Source organism: Ictidomys tridecemlineatus, chromosome 2 (genome assembly GCF_052094955.1).
Source record: "Ictidomys tridecemlineatus isolate mIctTri1 chromosome 2, mIctTri1.hap1, whole genome shotgun sequence".
NCBI lineage: Eukaryota > Metazoa > Chordata > Mammalia > Rodentia > Sciuridae > Ictidomys > Ictidomys tridecemlineatus.
In genome coordinates this window covers 12,444,729-12,469,010 of record NC_135478.1, presented here as the reverse complement: position 1 = coordinate 12,469,010, position 24,282 = coordinate 12,444,729, and the positions used below count along the sequence as shown (strand labels likewise).

General features: G+C 51.7%; 2 protein-coding genes and 1 long non-coding RNA gene across 3 annotated transcripts; 2 read left to right on the top strand and 1 right to left on the bottom strand.

Moving 5' to 3' along the window:
* The first annotated feature begins 3,180 nt into the window (after positions 1–3,180).
* Pglyrp2 (peptidoglycan recognition protein 2) lies at positions 3,181–9,775 on the top strand. The gene is made up of 5 exons (XM_040291184.2): positions 3,181–3,625; positions 4,867–5,868; positions 7,242–7,452; positions 8,034–8,331; positions 9,665–9,775. Exons 1-5 carry the CDS (start codon positions 3,535–3,537, stop codon positions 9,674–9,676), a joined length of 1,614 nt encoding a protein of 537 aa, XP_040147118.2. The 5' UTR covers positions 3,181–3,534; the 3' UTR covers positions 9,677–9,775.
* Positions 9,776–9,859: 84 nt separating this feature from the next.
* Rasal3 (RAS protein activator like 3) lies at positions 9,860–24,003 on the top strand. Its single transcript, XM_078037698.1, has 18 exons — positions 9,860–12,916; positions 13,040–13,376; positions 15,145–15,269; positions 15,406–15,484; positions 15,591–15,652; positions 16,037–16,107; positions 16,645–16,762; positions 16,857–16,955; positions 17,412–17,951; positions 18,309–18,453; positions 18,703–18,847; positions 19,749–19,985; positions 20,074–20,275; positions 20,370–20,482; positions 21,304–21,694; positions 21,969–22,126; positions 22,885–22,948; positions 23,053–24,003. Exons 2-18 carry the CDS (start codon positions 13,061–13,063, stop codon positions 23,194–23,196), a joined length of 3,009 nt encoding a protein of 1,002 aa, XP_077893824.1. The 5' UTR covers positions 9,860–12,916; positions 13,040–13,060; the 3' UTR covers positions 23,197–24,003.
* On the bottom strand, positions 15,873–17,669 carry LOC144374971 (uncharacterized). Its single transcript, XR_013434191.1, has 2 exons — positions 16,803–17,669; positions 15,873–16,051 (listed from the first exon to the last, which is right to left on the bottom strand). It is a non-coding gene; the product is annotated as an uncharacterized LOC144374971 (long non-coding RNA).
* Positions 24,004–24,282: the final 279 nt, after the last annotated feature.

The window sequence follows — 24,282 nt, the reverse complement described above, 5'->3', positions numbered from 1 at the left end:
TGGTGGCCATACGGCCAGAACTAGCACAAGACAAGTGAGCTGAAAGATGAAATCAGAATTCCTGATTTTTCCTTTTGTCTCTGGTTCCAATATGTCTCAGCACAGAACTGTAACTGATCCTGTTTTATTTAAAATCTGAATATTTTATTTATCATTGAATCTTTGCATGCACTTTGATCTTTAAAGACATTGCATTCAAAATTTATTTTTCTCAAGAAAATGAGAAGAAAAGTCACAGATCGGGAGAAAATATCAGCAAAAGACAAATACGATAAAGGACTTGTAAGGTCAGGCACCGGTGACCAAAAGGAGGCCGATTAACAGCTGCTGAACCAGGCTTCATTGAGATCAGCTCCAGACTGATAGAGCGGGTCCAGGAGAATCGCACCCAGGCTCAGCCGGATTGGAATTTTATTGGGCCTAGGACAGGAAGGGAAGGTTTGGGACAGGAAAGGGAGTTTTTTAGAGGTCCTTGTCCTCCTGGGGTTGGTTGGGGGATCATGGTGAGATCTTTGTCCTTCCAGGATTGATCAGGAGACTCCGTGGATTGACAGGTATTGCGGGTTGCCTGGTGCTTTGTTCCTTAGCCACCTCAAACCGACCTAACGGGACTGGGATCTAAAATACACCAAGGGCTCTTGAACCTTAACAATAAAAATAAAAAAATAAATAAGCCACCTGATTCAAAAATAGGCCAAAGGTCTGGGCAGACCCCCCCTCTCCAAATATATATACATATAAATAAGCATATGCAAAGATGCCCCACATAGTGTCATCTGGGAAATGCAAATTTTAAAAATGAGATACTGTACAGACCTATTAGAAGGGCCAAAATCCAGAACACCGAATGCTGGTGCAGATGGCGATCAAGAGGAACTTCCATTCACTGCTGCAAAATGAGGCAGCCTGGAAATTTCTTTGGAAGATACCTTGGCAGTTTCTTGCAGAAGTAAACATCCTCTTATACAATCCAGTAATCACTCCCTGTCCCACTCTGAGGTGTTAAAAATTTAAGTACAATTTGTGTACACTTTGTGCACACCGATGTTTATAGCAACCTCGTTCATTATTGCCAGTGCTTGAAAGCAACCAAAAACCCCTTCGGTAAGTGAACAAACAGTGGTACATCCAAATGATGGAATATTATTCAGCACTTAAAAAAAGGGAAAGAAAATAAAGTGAGCTGTAGAGTCACGGAAAGACAAGCATGAACCTTAAATGCAAATGACTTGGTTTAAAGAAGCCTGTCTGAAACGGCTACGTGCTGGATGATTCCAACTGTGTGATGTTCTGGAAAAGGCAAAATTGGAGGTTAGGTATTTTTGTGAGGTTGTTTATTTGTTTGCTTGTTTTGGTACCAGGGATTGAACCCAGAGATGCATAATCACTGAGCCACATCCCCAGTCCAAAAAAGCATGGGGAAAAGAAAATAATTAAATGGAGTACTAGAGACTTTTAGGTCAGTGAAGCACTCGGTATGACATTATGATGGTGGATATGTGTCATTAGTGCTTGTCCAATTTCATAGAAGTCACAACACCAAGAGCAAACCCTGATGTAGACTATGGATTTTGGGTGATGGCAAGTGTCATGTAAGTCACCGACTGTAACAGATGTCCCACTCTGGTGGGAGATGTTGACTGTGGGGGAGGTTGTGCATGTGTGGGAGGGAGTTAGGGGAAATCTCTGTGCCTTATGCACCATTTTGCTATGAACCTAAAACTTCTCTTTGAAAAATGATTAGTCTTTCTGAGCACAGAGGCACAGGCCTGTACACCCCAGCGGCTCCAGAGGCTGAGGCAAATGGATGGCTAGTTCAAGGCCAGTCTGGGCAATGAGAGGGATTCTCTCTCAAAATAAAAAATAAAAAGGGTTTGGGGTGTAACTCAGTGGTAAAGCATCCCTGGATTCAATTCTTAGTAATGGAGAAAATCATCTTAAAAATGAATTCATCTTGATGACTGAGGTTTTCAACTGCACCCAAGGAAGATGTACTGTCCCAGGGTGATTTGCAGCCCACATCTTCATTTGGCTGTACCAGGCAGAGCCCTCCCATCCTCCAAATCCTTGAAACATGAGGCTTGAAGGAGGATATTGCTTCCCTGGGGAGTGGACGCCCTTCACTCAATCCCTTAGCCTCCCCACTGTCTGCCCAGCTTAGTGCTGAGTGATGCTGCGTCCCCAGGAAGAGGTTAACTGATAACTGCAGATCCCAGGGGTGACTCCCTGGGGAATTCCAGGCCTGGGTCAGTCTGGGCTTTTCCAGGCCCGCCCAGGGCCTGCCTCATGCTAAATCCCCAGCCCCGTGGGATTCCTAGAAACTCCTAGGGCAGGTTTTGGGGTGGGAAGCAATTTAATTACGTATGCAGCAGTTCAACCTCATCAAGCCCGCCCCATGTAAGGGCAGAATAAATGAGAGATGAGCTGATTTGTCAGGACACAGCTGTGAGCACCTAGGGAAGAAGAAGGAACCTGCACTGTCAATCCAGGTAAGCCCATAAACTAGCTCCTCAGACAATACCAGCTCTCAGCTACATGGGGTGTCTTGGGATCGGGGGCTGAATTGGGTAAGAGTTAACATCACCATGATCCCCAGGGACTTGGAGCAAGCCTCGGGGTAAAATAATTCTCAGTTCCTGCACTCATCCTTTTGCCTGGGCCCAGACTTGGAGCAGAGGGTCAAGGCCAGCCTGGGCTTCTCGGTGCTTGCTCTCGTTTGTATCTAAAGCATTCCCCCAAAACCCATGTATAGAAGCCTTGGTTCCCAGCCTGTGGCACTACTGGGAAATGGTGGGACCTCTCAGAGGGGGAACCTAGTGAGAGGAGATCAGGTCGTAGAGCGTACCCTGTGGAATACGGGGTCCCTGGCACTTTCTGTCTCTCTTTTTGCTTCCAAGCTGCCACGAGGTGGGCAACTCCCTCTGCCAAGTGCTCCTTCCATGATGGGCTGCCTGGCCACAGGCCCCACAGCAGTCCTCACTGCTCTGGACAACTGATCAGGGACTACATCCTCCAAAACAGAGATCCAAAGTAAACCTTTATTCCCCCATTAGTTGATGATCTCAGTATTTTGTCACAGTGACAAAAACCTAGTTAGAAAAACCCTCTCTGCCAGCACAGCCTGTTTTAGCAGGCAACGGAGAGTCCCTCTGTGACCGGCAGCAGCTACAGAGCTGTCACTGCTGGGAGTGGACAGGGCTTTCTGGACTGGCCTCCGCCGATCTCTCTAAACATTGGGCAGAGTTTGCAGGAGTCAGAACTACCTGGTCTTCAGGCCCCTCTCGGTAGAGGCCTGGCTTACCGACCCTTAAGATCAGCTTGGGAGGGACAGGACTGGAAGAGCCCTTGGGGCCCAGATGACTTTGATCCAGAACACTCTGCTCCTGTGTCCCCACTGTCTCCCACGCTCCAGCTCTGCAAGGGGGCAGCCGTGTCATTCACCACTGGACTTTGACAGAGGCCAAAGGCTCTGCTTGGTTGTCCGTGCCTACCACCTTCCAGCACTGCCAAGTCCTTTGCTAAGGTCAACTGGGTATGTCCCCTGGAAGCTGGAGCCCCAAGATGACAGCCCAGGGTGTCCTCTGGATCCTGCTTGCATTTCTGCTGTGGTCTAAGCCAGGAACAGGTAAGTCAGAAGCACAGACCCCCCGGCCAGGACTCTCAGCTCTGAAGAAGTAGAGGGTAGCCCTTTCTGTATCGGCGCCTGCATGGGGTGAAGCCCAAGAGCACAGGAAGCTCTGGATCTCAAGGATCCTTCAATCTGGCAACTTAGATGTTCCCAACCCACAAGTCAAGATAGGGATCGGGAGAAAGGCCTGAGAACTGGGAAGTAAAAAACTAGGAAAAGCTTCTTGGAGGAGAGAGTCATAAAACTAGGATTTGGGGTCATGCTGCTGGTCCCCAAGGCATCAAACCTAGAACAAAATAACAGAGGAATTGCAGAATGGACTATCTGGACAAAATCCAGGATTCTAGACAGCAGAGCATGGGGATTAAAATTCTGGGCTTGGAGCTGGGGTAGAGCTCAGTATTTGAGTGCTTTCCTGGCATGCACAGGCCCTGGGTATGGGGTGAACTTGCTGGATTCAAATCCTGCCTCTGCCACTTCCTAGCTCTGTGACCTTAGGTAGTTAACTTACCTTCTCTACACTTCAGGCACCTCATCTGTAAAAGGGAGCTAATAAGACCTATCTCATAGCCTTGTGAAGATTAAGTGAGTTATATAAGTCACCTAGCATGGTTCTGGTAAATGTTTAATAAACACTGTCAATTACCCAACAACCCACTCCTAACCCAGCTCTGGGACAGGTCACCTAGCACTTCTAGTTTTTTAAGTTTACCCACCCAAAAAAGGCACATATCCACCTGTTCCTCCCTTGGGCATCTTGGAAGATACCCTTCCCTTAAAAATTCCCTAACTTCAATCTGTTACCCGAGACTGTCCATCTTTCCCTCTAGATATATGGGGACACTCCTGGGTCCTGTATATCGCACTGCCACCACCCTGCCATCAACCACCTTCAATACTCACCTCTGCACTCTCCCCTTTCTGTATTCTAGCATCCTAAGAATCAATCGTCACATGGAAGCCAAAGGAATAATCTTAGGACGCCAGCCAGGCCGTATCCCTCTCTGGCTTATAATTTTGCCATAGCTCAACCATGCTCAGAGTCCGAGTCCCTCAACCAGCGGGCAACAGTCTCTGTGCCTCAGTTTCCTCCTCTACATAGAGACAGGGCTGGAAGCCACACTGTTATCATCAGATGGAGCACTAGCATGGGCACTGGGAAGACAGGGAACAGCAGGGGAACCCTCGGGGACAGGTGAGGCTGGATGGCTGAGCTGATGCACTCTCTCCTCCCACAGACTCCCTGCCCCTGGTCATGGATTCTGTCATCCAGGTCCTGGCTGAGCTGGAGCAGAAGGCGCCAGTGACGGAAGTCAGTCTAACTGCCTCTGCATGGCTGCTGTCAGCCCAGGACTCTGGCACCTCCAATCCCCTTCACCACTTCCTGCTTGAGACACCAAGTCACAAAACTGCTGATCTGGATGCCCACCCACTGAGTCCGGAGCTTCAAGGCCTGATGAAGATGGTGGCCCAACACGAGATACGGGGAGGGCAGGAACACGGGGTGGTGCTGGCCCCTGATGGCTCCACCGTGGCTGTGAAGCCTTTGCTGGCAGGGCTGGAAGCTGGACTGCAGGGGCGCAGGGTTGTCAACTTGCCCTTGGACAGCCCAGCCACCCCTTGGGATGCTGAAGCCACCCCTCCAGGACGCAGGGATGCTTCCCCAGAGGGAACCTCTGCAGATGCTGGAGCTGCCTCTTCAGATACTGAAGCCACCTTACCAAATGACAAAGCCAAGTCCCCCACCACTGTGGACAGACTCCTGGCAGTCACCCTCGCAGCAGATCTAGGCCTGACTTTCCTCCAGCCTCCCCAGACCCAGAGCCATCCAGGCCTGGGGACAGAGGGCTGTTGGGACCAGCTCTCTGACCCCCAGATCTTCACGCTGCTGGACCCCAAGGCATCAATGCTCACCGTGGCCTTTCTCAATGGGGCACTGGACGGGGCCCTCCTTGGAGACTACCTGAGCCGAATCCCTGAGCCTCGGCCGCCCCTCAGTCACCTGCTGAGCCAATACTATGGAGCAGGGGTGGCTGGAGACCCAGGCTTCCGCAGCAACTTCCGACGGCAGAATGGGGCTGCTCTCACTTCAGCCTCCACCTTGGCCCAGCAGGTGTGGGGGACCCTTGTCCTGCTACAGAGACTGAAGCCGGCACACACCCAGCTGCAAAACGTGAGCCAAGAACAGCTGGCCCAGGTGGCCACCTATGCTGCCAAGGAGTTCACCGAGGCCTTCTTGGGTGAGAAGTTCCCCTACCCTAGTGACCCTCCTCACAGATACAGACACTCCCAGCCCCATGGTCAGGGGGATCTGGGGCTAAGGGAGTCTAGAGGCAATGATAAGGGCTCTGGGTGGGGGGCCAGGACTGGTGAGGAAATGGTAAAGTTGGGCTTCAAAAGATGAATAGGAGTTCATCTGATTTTTTAAAAAAAAACGAAGAGGACTCTGATACTTTCTGTTACTGAAAAAACAAACCCTTGAGATAAAGAAACTTAAAAAAAGAATGGTTTATTTTGGCTCACAGTTTTGGAGGTTTCAATGCATGGTGGGTTAACCCATTGTTTCTGGCCTGTAGCAAAGCAGTTCATTATGGTAGAAGTGTCAAGTGACAGAGGAAGCTTCTCTCCTCATGGCAGCTATAAGCAAAGAGAGACTAGGGACAAGGTTCTCATTATCCCCTTGGAGAGCAGGCCCCCAATCATTTAACTTAATCCCATTAGGCCCCACCTCTAAATAGCACCAAGCTGATGACGAGGCTGTTAATACATGGGCCTCTGGGGACATTCCAGATTCAAACAGTAGTAAGGGCATTCCAGGAAATGGGTTCAGCAAATGCATAGAAGTTCAAGTGGGATTTCACTCAGTTTCTCCTGTGCACCTTTAGGTGAGATACTTCACTTCTCTGAACCTATATTCGTAAATAAAGTCTGATAAGCCATTGCAACCTCTTGGATTTGCTGGTTGGTTAAGAAGTAGCACATGCCGGGCATGGTGATGCACTCCTGTTATCCCAGTATCTTGGGAGACTGAGGCAGAAGGATTTTTGAGTTCAAAGCCAGCCTCAGCAACTTAGGCCCTGAGCAACTTATGGAGACCCTGTCTCCAAACATTAAAAAAAAAAAAAAAAAAATGGGGCTGAGAATGTGGCTCAGTGGTTAAGGGCCCCTGGTTTCAATCCCTGGTACTGAAAAAAAAAAAGAAAAAGAAAGAAAGGAAGGAAGGAAGGAAGGAAGGAAGGAAGGAAGGAAGGAAGGATGGAAGGAAGGAAGGAAAAGAAAGTAGCACACAGTAGGAGCTCAGTAAATGGGTTGAGATTCCCCCCCATCCCTGTCAGCGTGGCTAACCCTCCCTAGCGTTCAGGGCAAGGCCATCTGGAGAAAGCATCTGACCTTGAGGTCTGAGCTAAAATTCTTGAGCTTTATTCTGAAGTTGATGGGAAACAGTGAGTATCCCTACAAGACTGGAATGCTGTTAGATTTAAAACAGATCCCAATGACTCTCACTGTATCTGGGAAGATCCTGGAGGACTGGTCCATGTATGCACCTTAACGAGGCTGTAGGCGGCAGGCAGGAAACGCTTGCTGACACCACGTTGGACTCCTTTGCCCACAGGATGCCCAGCCATCCATCCCCGATGTCGCTGGGGAGCGGCACCTTACCGGGGCCGCCCGAAACCATTGCAGCTGCCGCTCGGGTTCTTATACGTGCATCACACGTACGTGCCAGCGCTACCCTGCACCACCTTCACTGGATGCTCAGCCAACATGCTCTCCATGCAGCGTTTCCACCAGGACACGCGAGGCTGGGATGACATCGGTTACAGGTGAGCTGACCCTTCCCCAGGCTCCTCCCTCCCCGCCAGACCAGGGGTGGAGCTGTAGTTCCAGGATAGAGTGAGTGGGCGGAGCCTGACAGGGTGGAGGAGGAGTTTGTGGTGGGTGGAGCCAAGCCAGAATGGGGGCGTGGTCTAGACTAAGGACCGGGCCTTAACAGAGGTCCGAAACACCTAAACAGTGGGCTGCCTGGATGAGGGGAAAGAACTAGGCCAGGAAGCAGAACCTGGGCGAAGGATGGGCCCCATGGTAGTGTCTGGGTCTGGGATGGAGCAGTGAAGGCCGAGCCAGAATAAAGCTGCGAATGGGTCAAGAGCTGGACTTGAGGCTAGGGGAAGAGAGTGGAGAAGCGCGGCCAGGGCTGAGAGGGGGATCCAGAGAGCAAGTCAGTTTCCCAGGTGGCCCTAGGTGTGGGAGTGGCACTCTGCCGTATAGATCAGCTGCAGTGTGTCTGCGCAGGTCTTGCTGTCAGATGGCCCCTGTCCCTGGGGCAGAATCTGGGGGAGGGTCCAGATGAGGGGCAGAGCCTGGCTCACGCCACATGATGCCTCCTTCCCCTTCCCCTCTGAAGTTTTGTGGTGGGCTCCGACGGCTACGTGTACGAGGGCCGCGGCTGGCACTGGGTGGGCGCGCACACGCTCGGCCACAACTCCCGTGGTTTCGGCGTGGCCTTTGTGGGCAACTACACGGCGACACTGCCCACCGAGGCCGCGCTACGCATGGTGCGCGAAGTGCTGCCAAGTTGCGCGTCGCGCGCTGGACTCCTGCGACCAGACTACAAGCTGCTCGGCCACCGCCAGCTGGTGGCCACTGACTGCCCGGGTGATGCGCTCTTTGGTCTGCTGCGCACCTGGCCGCACTTCACCGAGGTAAGTCTGCGCCGCCTGCACTCCTGCAGATGGACGCCCTTCTGTGTGCACAGCTCAGTGGCCTCTGACCCCTGTCTGTCATACCCTGCCTCTACAGACCGAACCAGGCTCGGATCTTATTTGCAACTCATCTATTCTGGCAAGCAAAGCCCAGTCTTCAGTCCCTGCTGGCAACATCCCCTGTCCTGGAACTTCTACCTGTACAACCTCAGCCCAAACCCTGAGCCAGCCACTTTGTTCTTTGCCTAGGCCCCAATATCTCTGCCCTCCCACCATTGCCTGGGCCCTGACCCCTGCCAGCGTCCCTCTGCCCTCGCAGCCGCAGCTCAGTATTTATGACCTGAATCCAAGTCATAACCCGTCTGCCTGCACAAACTCATCCCAGCAAGCAGACACTATGGCTCAGGCCTGTAATCCCAGCGGCTCAGGAGGCTGAGGCAGGAGGATGGCAAATTCAAAGCCAGCCTCAGCAAAAGCGAGGCACTAAGCAACTCAGTGAGACCCTGTCTCTAAATAAAAAAACAAAATAGGGCTGGGGATGTGGCTCAGTGGTCCAGTGCCCCTGAGTTCAATCCCCAGTCTCCCTCTCTGCCCCTCCCCACACCAAAAACAAAAAAACAAACCATTATCCCAGCATACCCAACCTTGGGCTTGCTACTGCCTCCTCCTCATCCAAAGGCCTTCTGTCCACAGGCACTAACCTAGCTTCTGGCTTTCTACCCAAAACTCCTTTGCCTGCACAACCTCTGTCCAGTCTCCAGTTGTCAGTTGCCCAGATAATCTGAGCCCTTGGAAAGCTTGTTCAGCCCCTGAAATCTGGTGAGAACTGGAGCAATCTAGGCCCAGCATAGATTGCCTGAAGACTTCATCCCAGTCCCTGACCTCAATCCCTAAAACACTTAATCTCTAGCCAGGTGTAGTGGTGCATACCTGTAATACCAATTACTGGGGAGGCTAAGGCAGGAGGATCCAAGATTCAAGGCCAACCTCAGCAATTTAGCCAGACTATCTCAAAATAAAAATGAAAAGGACTGGGGATATAGCACGTTGTAGAATGTTTGCCTGGCATGCTCAAGGCCCTAAGTTCAATCCTTATTACCACAAAACAAACAAACAAAAAAAACAACAACAACACACATCTGAACAATCATGCTACTTGTATAACTGCCACTCTATTTCATTAAGCTGTTGATCTTTCCATCCTGGCCTGCAATCGGTTTTATATTCACTCCCTCACTTTGAACCCTGATCCTCTCCCATGTCCTAGATCCCAAGGGGAGAGCAGACCCAGCTACAAACAGCCCCAAGAATCATACTCCCTTGTCTTTTCTAGACTGAAAATTAAGAACTACCAGGAGGGCCTTCCAGAGATCCAAGAGGGAGCCACCTCTAATGATCCTGCCAGCCCGCTACAGATCTCCAATAAAGACATCGTGGAAAGAAAGTTCTTGTTCACACATTGTCTGTGTTTGCATGCATCATCCTGGTTTGACTTTGCCCAGAAGCAGACCCTAAGACAAGAGTGTTGATACAAGGGGCTGGGGATATAGTTCAGTGGTACAGCGCTTGCTGAGCATGTGGGTGGCCCTGGTTTGATCCCAGCACTACGAAAAAGATGGAGAAGAAAGAAAGAAAGAAAGGAAGAAAGGAAGGAAGGAAGGAAGGAAGGAAGAAAGAAAGAAAGAAATCTAGTACAAATGGTTGATTGGGGGGTTATCTCAGGACATATCAGTTGCAGAATGAGAAAGCAAAGCAGGGAAGGAGAAGTAACCAGGAAGAGATGTGTTTTCTAGCAAGTTTCCACTGTGAGCAACCAAGGTTTAAGCCCACTGGGGGACAGCGGAGAACACATATCTCAGAGTTATATGTGTGAGGGTCATTGACAAAGAACCACACTTGGGGAAGTATTAATTTGATGGCACTTTTGGAATGCTTGTCCCCTGGGCGAATTAGACTCAGTTTGCTAGAGAAAATCCTCCAGCAAAAAAATGCAGGGTATTGGGAGCTGGGAGTGGGGCTGGTGTGCAGACGAAGAGTAAAGGCCCAGATGATGTGGTGGGACACAGTCTTGACACGTGTACTGTGAGTGGTGGGAGTGTGGTCTGAATAACATGTCTAAGGTGGACATATCTGAGGTGTATGTACATGTGCATAAATACATCCAGCTCCAGAAGAAGGGTCTTTGGCTTTCACTAAAGCCCCCCACCTTGATTTAATCACTCCACTTGGCACATACACCAAAACATCACATTGTACTTCACAAATGGATACAATTACAATTTATCAGTTAAAAATAAAGATAGGACCAGGAGTGTATCTCAGTATTAGAGCAGTTGCTTAGCATGCATGAGGCCCTGGGTTTGATTCCCAGCACCACAAAATAAATAAATAAAATTTAAAAATAAAAATAATTGCCAGGTATAGTGGTGCATGCCTGTAATCCTCATGATTCAGGAAACTGAGGCAGGAGGATCACAAATGTCAATCTCAACAATTTAGCAAGACGCTGTCTCAAATAAAAAAATATTTTAGCCAGGTGTGGTGACACATGCCTATAATCCCAGAGGCTCGGGAGCCTGAGATAGGAGGATCACAAGTTCAAAACCAGCCTCAGCAAAAGCAACTCAGTGAGACACTGTCTCTAAATAAAATACAAAATAAGGCTGGGAGGTGGCTCAGGGGTTGAGAGTCCCTGAGTTCAAGCCCCAGTACCCCAAAATAAATAAATATAATATTTTTTAAAGTTTTGATGTAGCTCAGTGGTGAACTCCAGTACCAAAATCTAAAAGTTAATTAATTAATTAAAAATAATTTTACAAAAAAGAAAAAAAAAAGACTCTCCTGTTCATAGAGGGCTACAGAGTTTTCAAGGCCCAGTGTGAAATAAAAATATCAGATCTCTTGTTCACAGTAAGCATTTCAAGATGATGACAGCAAAGTGTTAAACTAAGCATGGGACCTTTCTGTGTCTGGGGTCCTTTGTGACCGTCCAGGACCATATACCCATGGAGTCAGTCCTGTCTTTCCTGCTCCATGGATTCTTTGTTTTTCTTCTTTCTTCAATACTGGACATTGAACCCAAGACCTCACACATGCTAAACAAATGCTCTACCACTGAGCTGCATTCCCAGCCCTTTTTACTTTGAGATAGGATCTTGCTAATTTGCCTACACTGGCCTCCGATGTTGAGACCCTCCACCTCAACCCCCAGAGTTGCTAGGATTACAGGCATGCACTACTATGCCCACCTGCCACTCCATGGATTCTTGTTATCTTTGCCTTTGCACAAACTGTTGCTTCTCCTTGGTATGATCTTCTAATTTCTTTTCTGCTTCAGGTTGCAAAGATATCGCAAAGATCAGAGAAGTCCTCCTGGATTTTTCCAGCCCAAAGAGCGTCACTGCTGCTCAGCCTTATTTCCCTCCAAGTCCACCTGACCAGTGAGAAACATCCCCTATTTGCATTCATTATCTGTATCCCTCAATGTACTGGGAGCTCCAGGAGAGTAGGAACCAAGTTCATGTAGTTCCCAGTGGCTTCTTCAGTACCTAGCACACAGCAGACACTCAGGAAACATTTGTCAAATAAACGAAGCCTCCCATGATGAACCTTTTGAAACTGATATTATCATCTTGTACAAATAAGGAAACCGAGGCTCAGACAAAGGAAGTGACTTGTCTGAGGTTACATAGCGAGAGAGGGACCAGCTGGCACTCAAACCCACCCCTGTCCAGCTTCTGGGCCATAGTGATGCTGACTCACTCATTTATCGTAACAGCTTTTTTTTCTGCCCCCATTTTCAAGTAAACATTTATTGAAGCGTAAGATACAAGACAGTGCACCAAACCACGTAACTTGACGAATTTTCACAGCAGAACACACCCAAGTAACCAGCACTGAGCTCAAAAACTGGAACATGTTAAACGTGTGTCCCATGAATTTCACTTCCATTTAAGGAACGGCAACAACAACAAAAGATGTCAAGGTGGTGCACATCTGTAATCAGAGTCACTCTGGAGGTTGAGGCAAGAAAATGGAAAAGTTTGGGGCCAGCCCGGGCAACTTGGCAGAACCCTGTCTCAAATTAAAATTTTAAAAGGTGGGAGGAGCTAGAAGTATAGCTCAGTCACAGATCGCTTGCCAAGCATCATGCCAAAGGGAAAAGAGAGAGAGAACTTTTTCCCATTTCTATAAGGAGATCATGCCAAACATTTTTCCAGTATGAGTGAATCAATCTACACTGGCCAGCATCAGATGAGAACTCTCAGTGCTCCATATCCTTACCAATATTTATTCAGCATGTGCCCATTTTGCAGAGAGGCCAACTGAGTTTCAGGGAGAGGAGCATGTGTTGCCTTCCGGTCAGTGAGGGATTCTGGGACCTTCTTGCCAGAAATGTTCTCTGCTGCCTTCCCTCTGCCACCTACCCTCCATCCCCACCCCTGCATCCTGCCCCTTCTGTGCCCTCCCAGCCTGGCTGTGCTGTGGGGTGGGACAGACAGGGTCACGTGGACCTGGGTTCAGCGGGAGGAAGCCAGGCAGGGTGCAGAAAGCTGCTGATTCTGGGGCTGGCCAGGAAATCAAGGTAAGAGGGATAATACATGTGGTCCCCCCAAGTGGGTTATCTGGAGGTAGAGCTGAGAACCGAGGGGCAGTCAAGATGCGGAAAGTATGTGGGCAGACACTGGGCAGCACTGTCTCTCTCTAGTCCTGCAGGAGAGCCTCCACCATGGAGTCACGGACACAGAGCTCCCAAACCCAGCCGGCTGCCCCACCTCTGCCGACATCCTACCGCTGGCACACAGGAGGTGGAGGGGAGAAGGGGACTGGTGGGTTCCGCTGGGGCCGCTTCGTTGGTTGGGGAAGAGCACTGAGCCACCAGGAGCCCATGATTAGCAGCCAGCCAGCCCCCCGCTTGCTGTTCCGTCGGGTCCTCTCTGCACCCCCGAAGGAGTCACGGACCAGTCGCCTCAGGCTATCCAAGACCCTCTGGGGAAGACATAAGACCCCACCGCAGGAGCCAGAGCTGGAGCCAGAAGCCCCAGGTACATGCTTCCCCCCACCCTGAACTTGGGCAGGGCTGGGTGGCCGGATGCTTGGGTTTTGTCTGCCACCAGAGCATCAGCCCTCTAGACACAGGAAGTTGTGGGGAGTGCAGAAGCCCAGCAGGAAGTGACTGGGGCCGGCAGCCCTCTTCCCTCTTTTCACCTAAAGAGGGGTTGCCAAGGACCCATGGTCAGGGGCTTCAGACTGAGGAAAGGAGAGGGCACAGAGCACACGAGTACTGTCCAGATGCCAAATGGCTCTCAGCCCCAACAGGTCTCTCCTGTATTCAATGGTCTAGGCTCCCGTCTCTTCTGCCTGGATACCCACCTCCTCTGCCTTCTGATCTCCAGCCTTGAGTCTTACCTGTGTCTCTTGGTCTCCTTTGAGCCTCCACTTCCCCATGAGTTAAGCGGGAAAATGATGATCTCCACCTTGAAGGTCACAGTGTTTCATTCATTCATGTTCATCCCTCCATTTATTCATTCAGACAAGCGTTTGTTGAGCATCGATCATGGGCCAGTCCCGAGTTGAGGCACTAAGATACACAAGTGAACAAGGCAGATGACATTCCCTGCCCTGTGGAGCCCACAGTGTGGTGGTGATGGTGGTGGGTGGAGGCGACAGACAGTAAAAAAAAAAAAAAAAAAAAAAAAAAAAAAAAAAAGTCAACAAAAAAAATGACAGATGGTTCCAAATGTCGTGCCAAGGGATCTAGAAGGTAATGGATATCATGAGGATTAGAGCTCAGGAATGTGGCACAAGCCCAGCCCAGCATATTGTAAGTGATCCATTAATAAGTAGGAGTTATCATTTGTTGCCCCTAGTGGTAAAGCAAGGGAGCAAGCTGTCATTTGACAGGGCGGATTTAACTGGGAGCTCAGTTAAATCTCTCTATTCACATAATTTCCAGTTTGCAGAGGCATCTCCCAGGATGTCAGGGCTTGTTCACTGCATAGGATCCAGAGAAAGCACTCCAACAAGCAAATCTGCTCAAACACCTCTCATGGGTCTCTACTACCCTTAGAATAAAACCCTAGTTCCTCCAACGGGGAAACCTCCACCCAAGACCTGGCTCCCATCTCTTCCTGGGCTTTCTCCTCCTGCCTCCAAGCCCTCCCCTCCATGTCTCTGGGCTGTGCTCATCATCAGCCTTTGCTCAAGATGTTCCTGCCATCTTTTCTCTCATCTCTGCTTACCAAAATCTAACCTTTTGTTCAAGACCTACCGTGAGCTTATTCTCTCTGGGAGGCCTTCCTGAGCCACTGACTGCTACCTCCCCTTCCCCAAGAAAGGGACCTCCCCCTACCCTGAGATTTTTCTGTTCTTTCTCAAACTTTGAATCTTTCCACCTTAGACTTATTTGTATAAGGACTCATGGCTTCTGTCCTGTTTAGCCTTTTTTTTTAAATAACTTTTTTTAAAAAAAATTTAAACCCAGTGCCTCACATGTGCTAGGCCAGGGCTCTGCCACAGAGCTACAACCCCAACCCCTGTGTTTTAGCCTCTTGAACCTACCCACTACCTTGGTTAAGAAAATAATGCTGTGTTTGTAGCCTGGCTCGGCCACTCACAAACTCTGTGACCCTGGGCAAGTGGGTGGGCTGTGTGTTTGGTGGGGACAAGGACAAGAGAGTGGTAGATGCATGCCTGACATGATTATCAGAGAGTGCACCTAAGAGGGGACCGCTGATGAGCCTTGGTGCGTGGAGACGGTGACTGGAGGGAGAAGAAATGACTAAGTCATCTGGCACCTCCTTCTCTTCCCAGAGCCAGAGCCGGAGCCTCACGTCCCACAGATCCCCGAGGCCCCCACCCCTGATGTGCCTGTCTGGGATATTGGGGGCTTCACCCTGCTTGATGGAAGGCTGGTGCTGCTTGGGGGCGAGGAGGAAGTGAGAGGGGGCACGTGGGCAAAGGGAGGGAAGGAGGGAAAGGGAAAATAGGGTTGGCATGGGAGGGAAGGGCATCTGCCCCTTCCTCTGCCTCTCTCCCTCCACTTTCTCACTGCCTGCTCCTGTGGGAAAACAGGGTCCTCGCCGGCCAAGGGTGGGAAGTGCCAGCTCAGAAGGCAGCATGCAAGTGGCCATGGGGAACCTCAGGGATGCAGGTAAGTCTCTTGAGAGGCGGGGAAGGCTTGGGTATTTGGGAGCCTCTCAAAGCGGGGCAGACAAAGATGATTCAAGCCCTAACTATCCACTTCTGACTACCCACAGATCGGACCCTTGGAAAGGCAGAGCCAGAGGCTGCTGGCTCCAACCAGGTCCACAATGTTCGGGTGAGGCAGCCAGTGGGAAGAGGGGAGTGCGGGCAGGGGTGAGCGAGGACTCCGAAACCCTCAGAGCTGAAGGGGCACTTTTACTGGTTGATCTGGTGTAGGTCGCTGATCCTCTCTGGGTCTCTGTGTCCCTCTATCCATCAGATAGAGATAATGAGAATTTTCCTCTTGGGTCTGTTTACAAGGAGTCGATAGAGAATGCAGAAAAGCTGATGGTGGATGCTTTAGAAATGCAAGCTGCCGGTTGTCTTTATTATTGCTGGTAATACAGCCTGGGTTTGGTGTGAGTCCACTGAGACCAGCAGATCCTCCAGGACATCTGGGAGGGAAAGAGCTGAGAAGGAAGCACAGAGTTCTTCCCAGCTGATGTCCACCTCTCCCCAGGGGTTGCTCAAGAGGCTGAAAGAGAAGAAAAAGGCCAGGTCTGAGCTGGGAGCCAATACCTCCAGGGATGGGTAAGGGTCTCTGAGGGGCTGGAGCGGGCAGAGGGCCTGGGATTCAATATGTGTCCCCCAGCACCTATCAATCCCACCTTCCCTAAACACCTCCTATCCCTTCCTCTGTGTTCTGCCCCAGGTCACATGATGCTGGGGCCATAAATATCCTGACACAGAGCCTGCTTTTGGTTGAAGGGTTGGGGTGAGCTCTAAAATGGAGCTGAGTCAAGGCCCTGGTCTATGAGGGTCAGGGAAAGAACACTTCAGTTGACACCTTGGTTGAAAGTTAGGCCAAGGGTTGGGAAAAGCAGAAGGAACGGCAAGTGCAAAGGCTAAGAGGCAGAAAGGGACAAAAAACAAGGCCAACTGTGGAGTTCAGAAAGAGAGTGACAAGGGTTGGTCTTTCTGAGGTCATGCAGCCACCGTGAGGCAGGATAGGAACAGGATCCAATTTAAGTTCAAGTTCCTGGCCTTCCTCTATCCTTCAGACTATGGTGGGTGTGGAGGGAAGGGAGGAATGATGCTTGCTCACGGGTTTCTGCCCCCATCCCCCAGTACTATGGGCTCTAAAGAATCACTGGCCACACTCTCTGAGCTGGACCTGGGTGCCGAACGGGAGGTGCGGGTCTGGCCACTGCACCCCAGCCTCCTGGGAGAGCCCTACTGTTTCCAGGTTAGTGCAAGCCATCCTCCCCCTGTGTCCCACCCCTGACCTTTTGGCGCCACCATTGGCTTCAACCACACCCTTGGATCCCCTGCTCCAACAGGTAACGTGGGTGGGCGGTAGCCGCTGCTTCTCCTGTCGCTCGGGCGCTGAGAGAGATCGCTGGATTGAGGATCTTCGTCGCCACTTCCAGCCCAGTCAGGTCATTCATTGCCCGAGAAAAGCTGGACATGGAGACCCTGCCCACCGGCCCGGGCGCGCCCCTTCCATTCTACCCAAACGTTGCTCGATCCAAACTCTCTCCCCTGAAACACACTCGCCCACACCTTCACAACCTTTCCATCTGTGATGGCACCAGCCAGCAACAGATCAGACAGCCCCTCTATTTCATCCTGGCACGATCTGCGTCCAAAACCCTACCTACCCGTTACTCCTCTATATCATGGAGCCCCGATCTCTCCAGGAACCGCAACCCCTCCCAAAGCTAGAACCTTCTGTGTAGTTATCTTGGACCCCCGAGGCCCCACGCTTTTTCCCAAGGGCCAGCAATCTCCTTGGGGCAGGGCGCACAGCGTTGGACGCTCCGCGCTTCTCCCGCTTATCCAACTTGGAGCGCTGAGGCCTCCGAAACACTCTGCCTCCTGGTTCCTGCCCACAGGACAACGTGGAGCGGGAAGAGACGTGGCTGAGCGTGTGGGTGCACGAGGCGAAGGGGCTGCCCCGAGCGGCTGGGATGTCCGGCGTGCGAGCCGAGTTGTGGCTAGATGGCGCGCTGCTGGCGCGCACCGCACCGCGGGCTGGCCCAGGCCAGCTCTTCTGGGCTGAGCGCTTCCACTTCGAGGCGCTGCCACCGGCCCGTCGCCTGTCACTGAGGCTTCGCGGCGGAGGCTCAGCGGGAGCAGATTTGGGCCGTGTGACGCTGAATCTGGAGGAGCTGAGCGCTCCCCGCGCGCCCGCGGCAGGACTGGAGCGCTGGTTCCCGCTGCTGGGGCAGCCAGCCGGTGCGGCCCTGCGGGCGCGAATCCGGGCCAGACGCCTCCGGGTGCTGCCGTCGGAGCGCTACAAGGAGCTGGCGGAGTTTCTCACCTTCCACTACGCGCGCCTCTGCGGAGCGCTCGAGCCAGCGCTACCTGCGCAGGCCAAGGAGGAGCTGGCAGCCGCCATGGTGCGCGTGCTGCAGGCCACCGGCCGAGCGCAGGTGAGGCGCCACGACTGCGCGGACCGGGACCACCTAGGGGCAGATAGTGGAGTGGGGAGGCGAAACCCGAGCAGTACTAGTAAGGGACGAGAATCTCGGGCGGGGCCTGAGCATCACCGGTGAGGGGCAGGACTTGAACTTCAGCTGCGAGGGGCAGAGCCTGAGCAGAGCCTCCGTAATACAGGGCTTGTTTTTGCCATGAGGAGTGGAGGTTTTGGTCTCAGCTATGAGCCCCAAAGTGAGGGGTGGGCAGTCAACAAGGAGGGGCAAGAATGAAGAATGGTGTGAAGATCGGGTCTAGAGCCAAGATTACCCCGGCTCAGTCTGCACAACGTGACTGACCTCTGCCTTACCCAGGCGTTGGTAACAGACCTGGGCACAGCCGAGCTGGCCCGCTGTGGAGGCCGTGAGGCACTGCTGTTCCGAGAAAACACATTAGCCACCAAGGCCATTGATGAGTACATGAAGCTAGTGGCCCAGGATTACCTCCAGAAGACCCTCGGTGAGCTGGGGAGGGGAGCAGCTGGTGTCAAAGGCTTGTTGGGTGGGCTAAGGGACCCGAGGAGATGTAGGAGGCCCTGGGTAGCCTGGATTCTGGTGGTTCTTTGGGGGTGCTAGTATCCTGGGGGGAAATGGAAACTCCTCAAGATGTTAGATGCCTCTGGAGTAAGTGAGAGATGGGTTGAAGGCTGGGTGCAGTGGGTTTGGGTCATAATGACCCTGGACTTTATCTGGCTCTTCCTGTCTTCAGGGGAGGTTGTTCAGCATCTCTGTGCCTCCACTGAGGACTGTGAGGTGGACCCCAGCAAGTGCCCAGCATCAGAGCTGCCCCAGCACCAGTCCAGACTTCGAAGCAGCTGTGAGGAGGTCTTTGAAACCATCATTCACTCCTATGAGTAAGAATCAAGGACCTAGCACCTGAGCCCACCCCCATCCCCACCACTCAGCCACTGTGATAACCTCGACCCTCCTGTTAGGGCTGCCAGACGAAATACAGCACACTAAGTTAAATTTGATGCAATATTTGGGTTATACTTACACTAGAAAAATTACTTGTTATTTATTTGAAAGTCAAGTTTAACAGGATGTCCTGAAATTTTATTGGCTGTCTGTCAACCATATCTTCAATTCCATGATACCTGACCCCAGGGAACCTTGAAGAGATTCCATACCCTAATTTCATGCCATTTGACCCTAGTTAACAGGAAACCTCAATCCTATGAGTTCTGGTTCCAGATGATGCATACCCCTAATCCCATGACTCTCCAACTTTAAGTCACCCTGTATCCCAAATCCTATAAAACTGAACACAGGAAACCTGGGGATTCCTGTCCCTTGACTACTTCTGACTCTAGCTTAACTTTGGTGCTTAAATCCCATGGCATCCTACTCTAAGTGGCCCTGTAACCCTAATCCCATCCTACTTCATATCATATACTCTGACATCTCAGTCTCATCTCCAATTATAACTACATCTCAAGCACATGAACTTTGTTCCTATGTGATCCAGGATACCAAATCCAAGAGTACTGATTCCAGAGGTTGCCATAATAACTACACTATAAGCACTGACCTTATGGGGACTTATAACCCCAAGTATCATTAAATCCTCAATCCTGGTACCTGGACCCCAGTGAGAAGGAAGCCTACATGGGCTTCATGAGTAGCTCCTTGGGGCATCATAGACAAGCCATGCAATGCTTCCTTTGATGTATGACCCCTGCTCTTATAACCTTAACCATCCAGGACCTTTATGCCCATAGCTGCCTCCTCTGACTACTATCTCTTCTGCCCCAGCTGGTTCCCGTCAGAGCTGGGCACTGTCTTCTCAAGCTGGAGAGAAGCATGCAAAGCACGTGGCTCCGAGGCACTGGGCCCCCGACTAGTGTGTGCCTCCCTCTTCCTGAGGCTTCTATGTCCTGCTCTCCTGGCACCCAGCCTCTTTGGCCTGGCACCAGAGCACCCAGCACCTGGTCCAGCTCGCACCCTCACATTGATCGCCAAAGTTATCCAGAACCTCGCCAACCATGCCCCGTAGGTGCTGGGAGATTGGGAGGCCATGCTGGGGGCACAAGGGTGGCAAGATGCCTGACCTGACTCATCCAGCCTGGCTCTGACTTAGGTTTGGTGAGAAGGAAGCCTACATGGGCTTCATGAATAGCTTCCTGGAAGATCATGGGCCAGCTATGCAACACTTCTTGGACCAGGTGGCCATGGTGGATGTGAATGCTGCACCCAGTGGCTACCAAGGCAGTAGCGACCTGGCTCTCCAGTTGGCAGTCCTGCATGCCCAGCTCTGTACCATCTTTGCTGAGCTTGACCAGGTGTGACCTGAGCACAAAGCCCTGGGAAGGCAAAAAGCCTGGGAGACTCTGGCTCCAGAAGCTCACTTAGCATCCTCCTTGCATGCCTCACCAGACAACCCGTGACAGCTTGGAACCACTGCCCACCATCCTGAGGGCCATCGAGGAGGGCCAGCCTGTCCCTGTATCTGTGCCAATGCGTCTTCCATCACCCCAGGTCCATTCCAGGTAATCTCAAGTCTGGTCTGGGTTATGATGGTTGGGAGCAGAGGCAGGGCTCTCACACTGGGGGGGTCACAGGTGAAAATCACAGGGATCGTGGGGCAGGACCATGGTGGGGACAGTGTCAGAATGGACAGAGGCCAGAGGTGGGGGGCTCACATATGGTAGAGGGCAGCTAGTCACGGAGTCAGATTGAATATAAATAAGGTGGGGATAGAGTCATGTCGGAGGGCAGAGAGAGGTCACCTCATGTCAGAGAGAGAGTAACTTTACAATCAGAGATCTAAGGTCGCTTTTCAATCAGATGTTGTGGAGGGGGTAAAATCAGGGGTTGGTTTGAAATCAGATGTTAGAACATAGTCATCAAGTGTCAGGGCAGACTCATATTGTAAGCAGAGGTCAGGCTTAGGTCAGGTGAGGTCAGGCATTATGGACAGGGTCATATTTGGGATCAAGGTCAGGGATCATATTCTACCAATGAACAGGAACAACAGGATCAACGTAACATTTGTTGGGGAGAAGATGGGGCCACATTGGTAAGGAAGAGGGTGCCCTTGTAAGCAGAGGTCAAACCCAGGATCAGAATGTAATCAGAGGTAATGGGAAGGATCAGGCCAAGGATTACAAGTGTCAGAGGTCAGGGGAGAGGCTAGAAAGAGAGGAAAGGTTATGTCAAGAGTCATAGAAATGACAGAATGGTAGTCAGAAATCAAGGATAGGGTCTCATTAGGGTCATAGGTTAAAATATGATCTTTGGGGACAAGGTCACAGGGATGGGGTCATTTCAGGGGCTAGTTGAGGGTCTGAGATTCTCGATGGCACCCCAGTTTCTCCGCAGGGGAGAAGCCCGGCTTCTTGGCCCCCCGGGACCTCCCCAAGCACACCCCTCTCATCTCCAAGAGCCAGTCTCTGCGCAGCTTTCACGGTGCAGGGAGTTGGGCCCGGCCGCGACCCGACGAGGAGCGCCCCCCGCGGCGCCCCCGGCAAGTGCAGCGCACCCAGAGCGTCCCCGCCGGGCGCCCTGCCCGCCGCCGACCATCTGCCGGGCCCCGTCCGCGACCCAAAGGCTCCCTGCACGCCGGCCCCGCGCCCCGCGGCCGACCCTGGACCGGGGCCTCTGCCTCACTGCCTCGGAAGCCATCGGTGCCCTGGCAGCGCCAGCTGGACCAGCCGCGGGACCGAGACCAGGCTCTGGGCTCGCACCGCCCGGTGGGCAAGGTGAGGTCTGGCCCAGGTCCACGTGGGCGCGGGGTCTGGGAGTGGATAGGAACGGGACTGGAGGAAAGCCCGGAAGCCAGGCAAGACTGAGTTCAAATACCAAGCTCGCGGCCCTTCGTGACTCCAGGTCCAGACTAACCCTCTCTGAGCCTCAGTTTCTCCCTCCGTATAACAGAAACGTTATATGGCAGAACCGTGGGGAAGCAGATGGGGATCTCTGGGGAAAGGAAGAAACGAGATGACGCTTCAGATAACAGCTGCTGTCTCCCCACAGTTGGCAGAGCTACAGTACGAAGTGGCCGCGCTTCGCGAGGAGCAGAAAGCATTGTCCCGCCTCGTGGAATCACTAAGTACCCACATCCGAGCTTTGACGGAGCAGCAGGAGCAGCTGCGGTGTCAGCTGCAGGACCTAGACTCTAGGCTCAGTCCTAGGTGAGCCCCGCCCTCTCCACTAGTTCCACCTCCAATCGGGCCGCACCAATGAGATCTCACCAAGCTCCGCATTTTTTCCCCCCCTGGTACCCGGGATTGAACTCAGAGGCTAACCACTGAGTCACATCCGCAGCCCTTTTCATTTTTTTTTTTGTTGTTGTTGTTTGTTTTGAGACAAGTTCTTACTAAGGTGCTTAGGGCCTCACTAAATTGCTGAGGATGGCCTCGAACTTGTGATCCTCCCGCCTCAGCCTCCTGAGTCGCTAGAATTACAAGCCTGAGCCACTATGACCAGGCTCTGCTTTCATTCAGTGCTCCCAAATCTCTCCTTGAAAGGACACGGACACGTCCCCAAGCCACAGGTCCAGGCCCTGGCAGCCCCGCCCCCCCCCCCCCCCCCGCGTGCAGCGTGGTCAGTCCCCTAACACGTCCTCTTCTCCAGGTCGCCCCCCTCAATCAGTCCCTCTTAATCAGGTTGGGCCAGGACAGGGATCACTTAGCCTGGTGGCTCTCCCACCCTGTCACAACCCCTCCCAGGACGGGCCAATCTCCACCTCCAGGCGTAGATTACCTGTCTTCGCATCTTATCCGTGCCAGCTCGGATCAGACCTCTCTTCAGACATATTTAGGCCCCGCCCTCCAGCCTAAACAAACCCTGCCTTCACTTCAAGCCCCGCCCCCTGGGTCTCCTGTCCTACCTGGAGCTGAAAGAGACTTCTCAGCCTCTGATCTTTCCCCCTTGCCCCTGACCCCTACAGGGCATTGCAGTCGAATCCAGAGGGTGGTCTTTCAAGTAGTGAGGGTCACAGGCTGAAAAATATGGTAAGACTCCTGCTGGAGCCCTGGGGAAGATCTGGGCTGGAAAGGAGCCAGGGCTGGAGATCAATCCTTCTCTGGCTACAAACCCACCTCCACTGCCTCCCCAGGAGCACCGCCTGACTGACATGGAGCATACTCAGGCCCAGCTGAGGGATGCTGTTCAGAACCTACAATTTCTTCCAAAGATACCAGAGTCACGGAGTCAGCCCCTGCCTCTCAAAGCACCTTGCGTCAATGGAGATACCACCTGAGCTGCCCATTCTCTATCCCATGTGGTCTGGGAGCAGAGAGCCGACTTAGGAGGGTATCTGACCCTGCCTTTGGCCCTATGTGACCTACAGTGAGGAGTGGCACTGTAGGTGCCAACCAACCACTCTGGCACTATGAGGTTGCCCAGTAAAATCTTGATTTCAGTAAAATCAGTGGTTTGTTTGTCCCTAAGGTTTGCTAATCACGGAGTAGCCCCTCACCCCCATTCAATTCTCCCAAATTCTTTCCGAATTTGAGGTCTCCTGGAAGGGAAATGTAAGCAGATTCTCACCAGCTATGTGACCTTAGGCCATCACTCTAGAAGCCTTTATTTCATTATCTATAAAATGGATCTGAAATTTTCCTACACTGTGGCAGACCCCTAAAAGTATTCAAAAAAAGGTATTCATCATTGGTACAGGCAGTACCTGTTTCTCAAGGGAGCATGGGTCCTACAAACTCATTTATCCCATACCATCCTCACCTAATCCTCAGGCTCCAGATAAGAGAATTTTCCTAAACCCCAAATCCCAAACCAGCTCCCTCATGGCATGGATAGCGTAGTCTGAGAGGCAGATGAAGGAAGGGTAAGAAAATGTGAAGTTCTGTGGGTGAATGGTGAGTAAATTAGTAGGCCTTTAAATCATGGGTGAGGGGTAGAGTGGAACATTAGGCAGGTGAATAGGTTAGTATTTGTTGGATGTTTGACCTATAGATGACTAGTTAGGTAGGCAGGTAACCAGGATGGATATGTCTACTTAGAAAAGACCTGGCTCATAGTAGGAAATAAATATTTGAATTAATTAAGTGATTATATATATTGTGTGTACATTTGTTAAGATCTTCTGAAACTGAGCTGGGCTGTGGGGAAACAATGAACACAGGACCCTTGTCCTCATGTGGAGAAGATAAACAAACATGAAAATGATGAATGAATGGGTGGCAGAGTGGAAGGATGTGAATTAGGATGATTGGGTGCTTACTTGGTTTTCCAGATAAATAGATATTTTCTTAAGTGGTGGAGGGACGGGCATGTAGATGGGTTGTGAATAGATGAGTGTGTGTTTGGATAGATGAATAGGTGGTTG

Bases quoted from the DNA above. Each gene is read 5' to 3' on its own strand.
- Pglyrp2 (XM_040291184.2), top strand. From the start codon at position 3,535: ATGTCCCCTGGAAGCTGGAGCCCCAAGATGACAGCCCAGGGTGTCCTC. The intron at 3,626-4,866 runs GTAAGTCAGAAG...CTCCTCCCACAG, and splicing joins GTGGTCTAAGCCAGGAACAG to ACTCCCTGCCCCTGGTCATG. The intron at 5,869-7,241 runs GTGAGAAGTTCC...CTTTGCCCACAG, and splicing joins GTTCACCGAGGCCTTCTTGG to GATGCCCAGCCATCCATCCC.
- Rasal3 (XM_078037698.1), top strand. From the start codon at position 13,061: ATGGAGTCACGGACACAGAGCTCCCAAACCCAGCCGGCTGCCCCACCT. The intron at 13,377-15,144 runs GTACATGCTTCC...TTCTCTTCCCAG, and splicing joins GCTGGAGCCAGAAGCCCCAG to AGCCAGAGCCGGAGCCTCAC. The intron at 20,276-20,369 runs GTGTGACCTGAG...ATGCCTCACCAG, and splicing joins TCTTTGCTGAGCTTGACCAG to ACAACCCGTGACAGCTTGGA.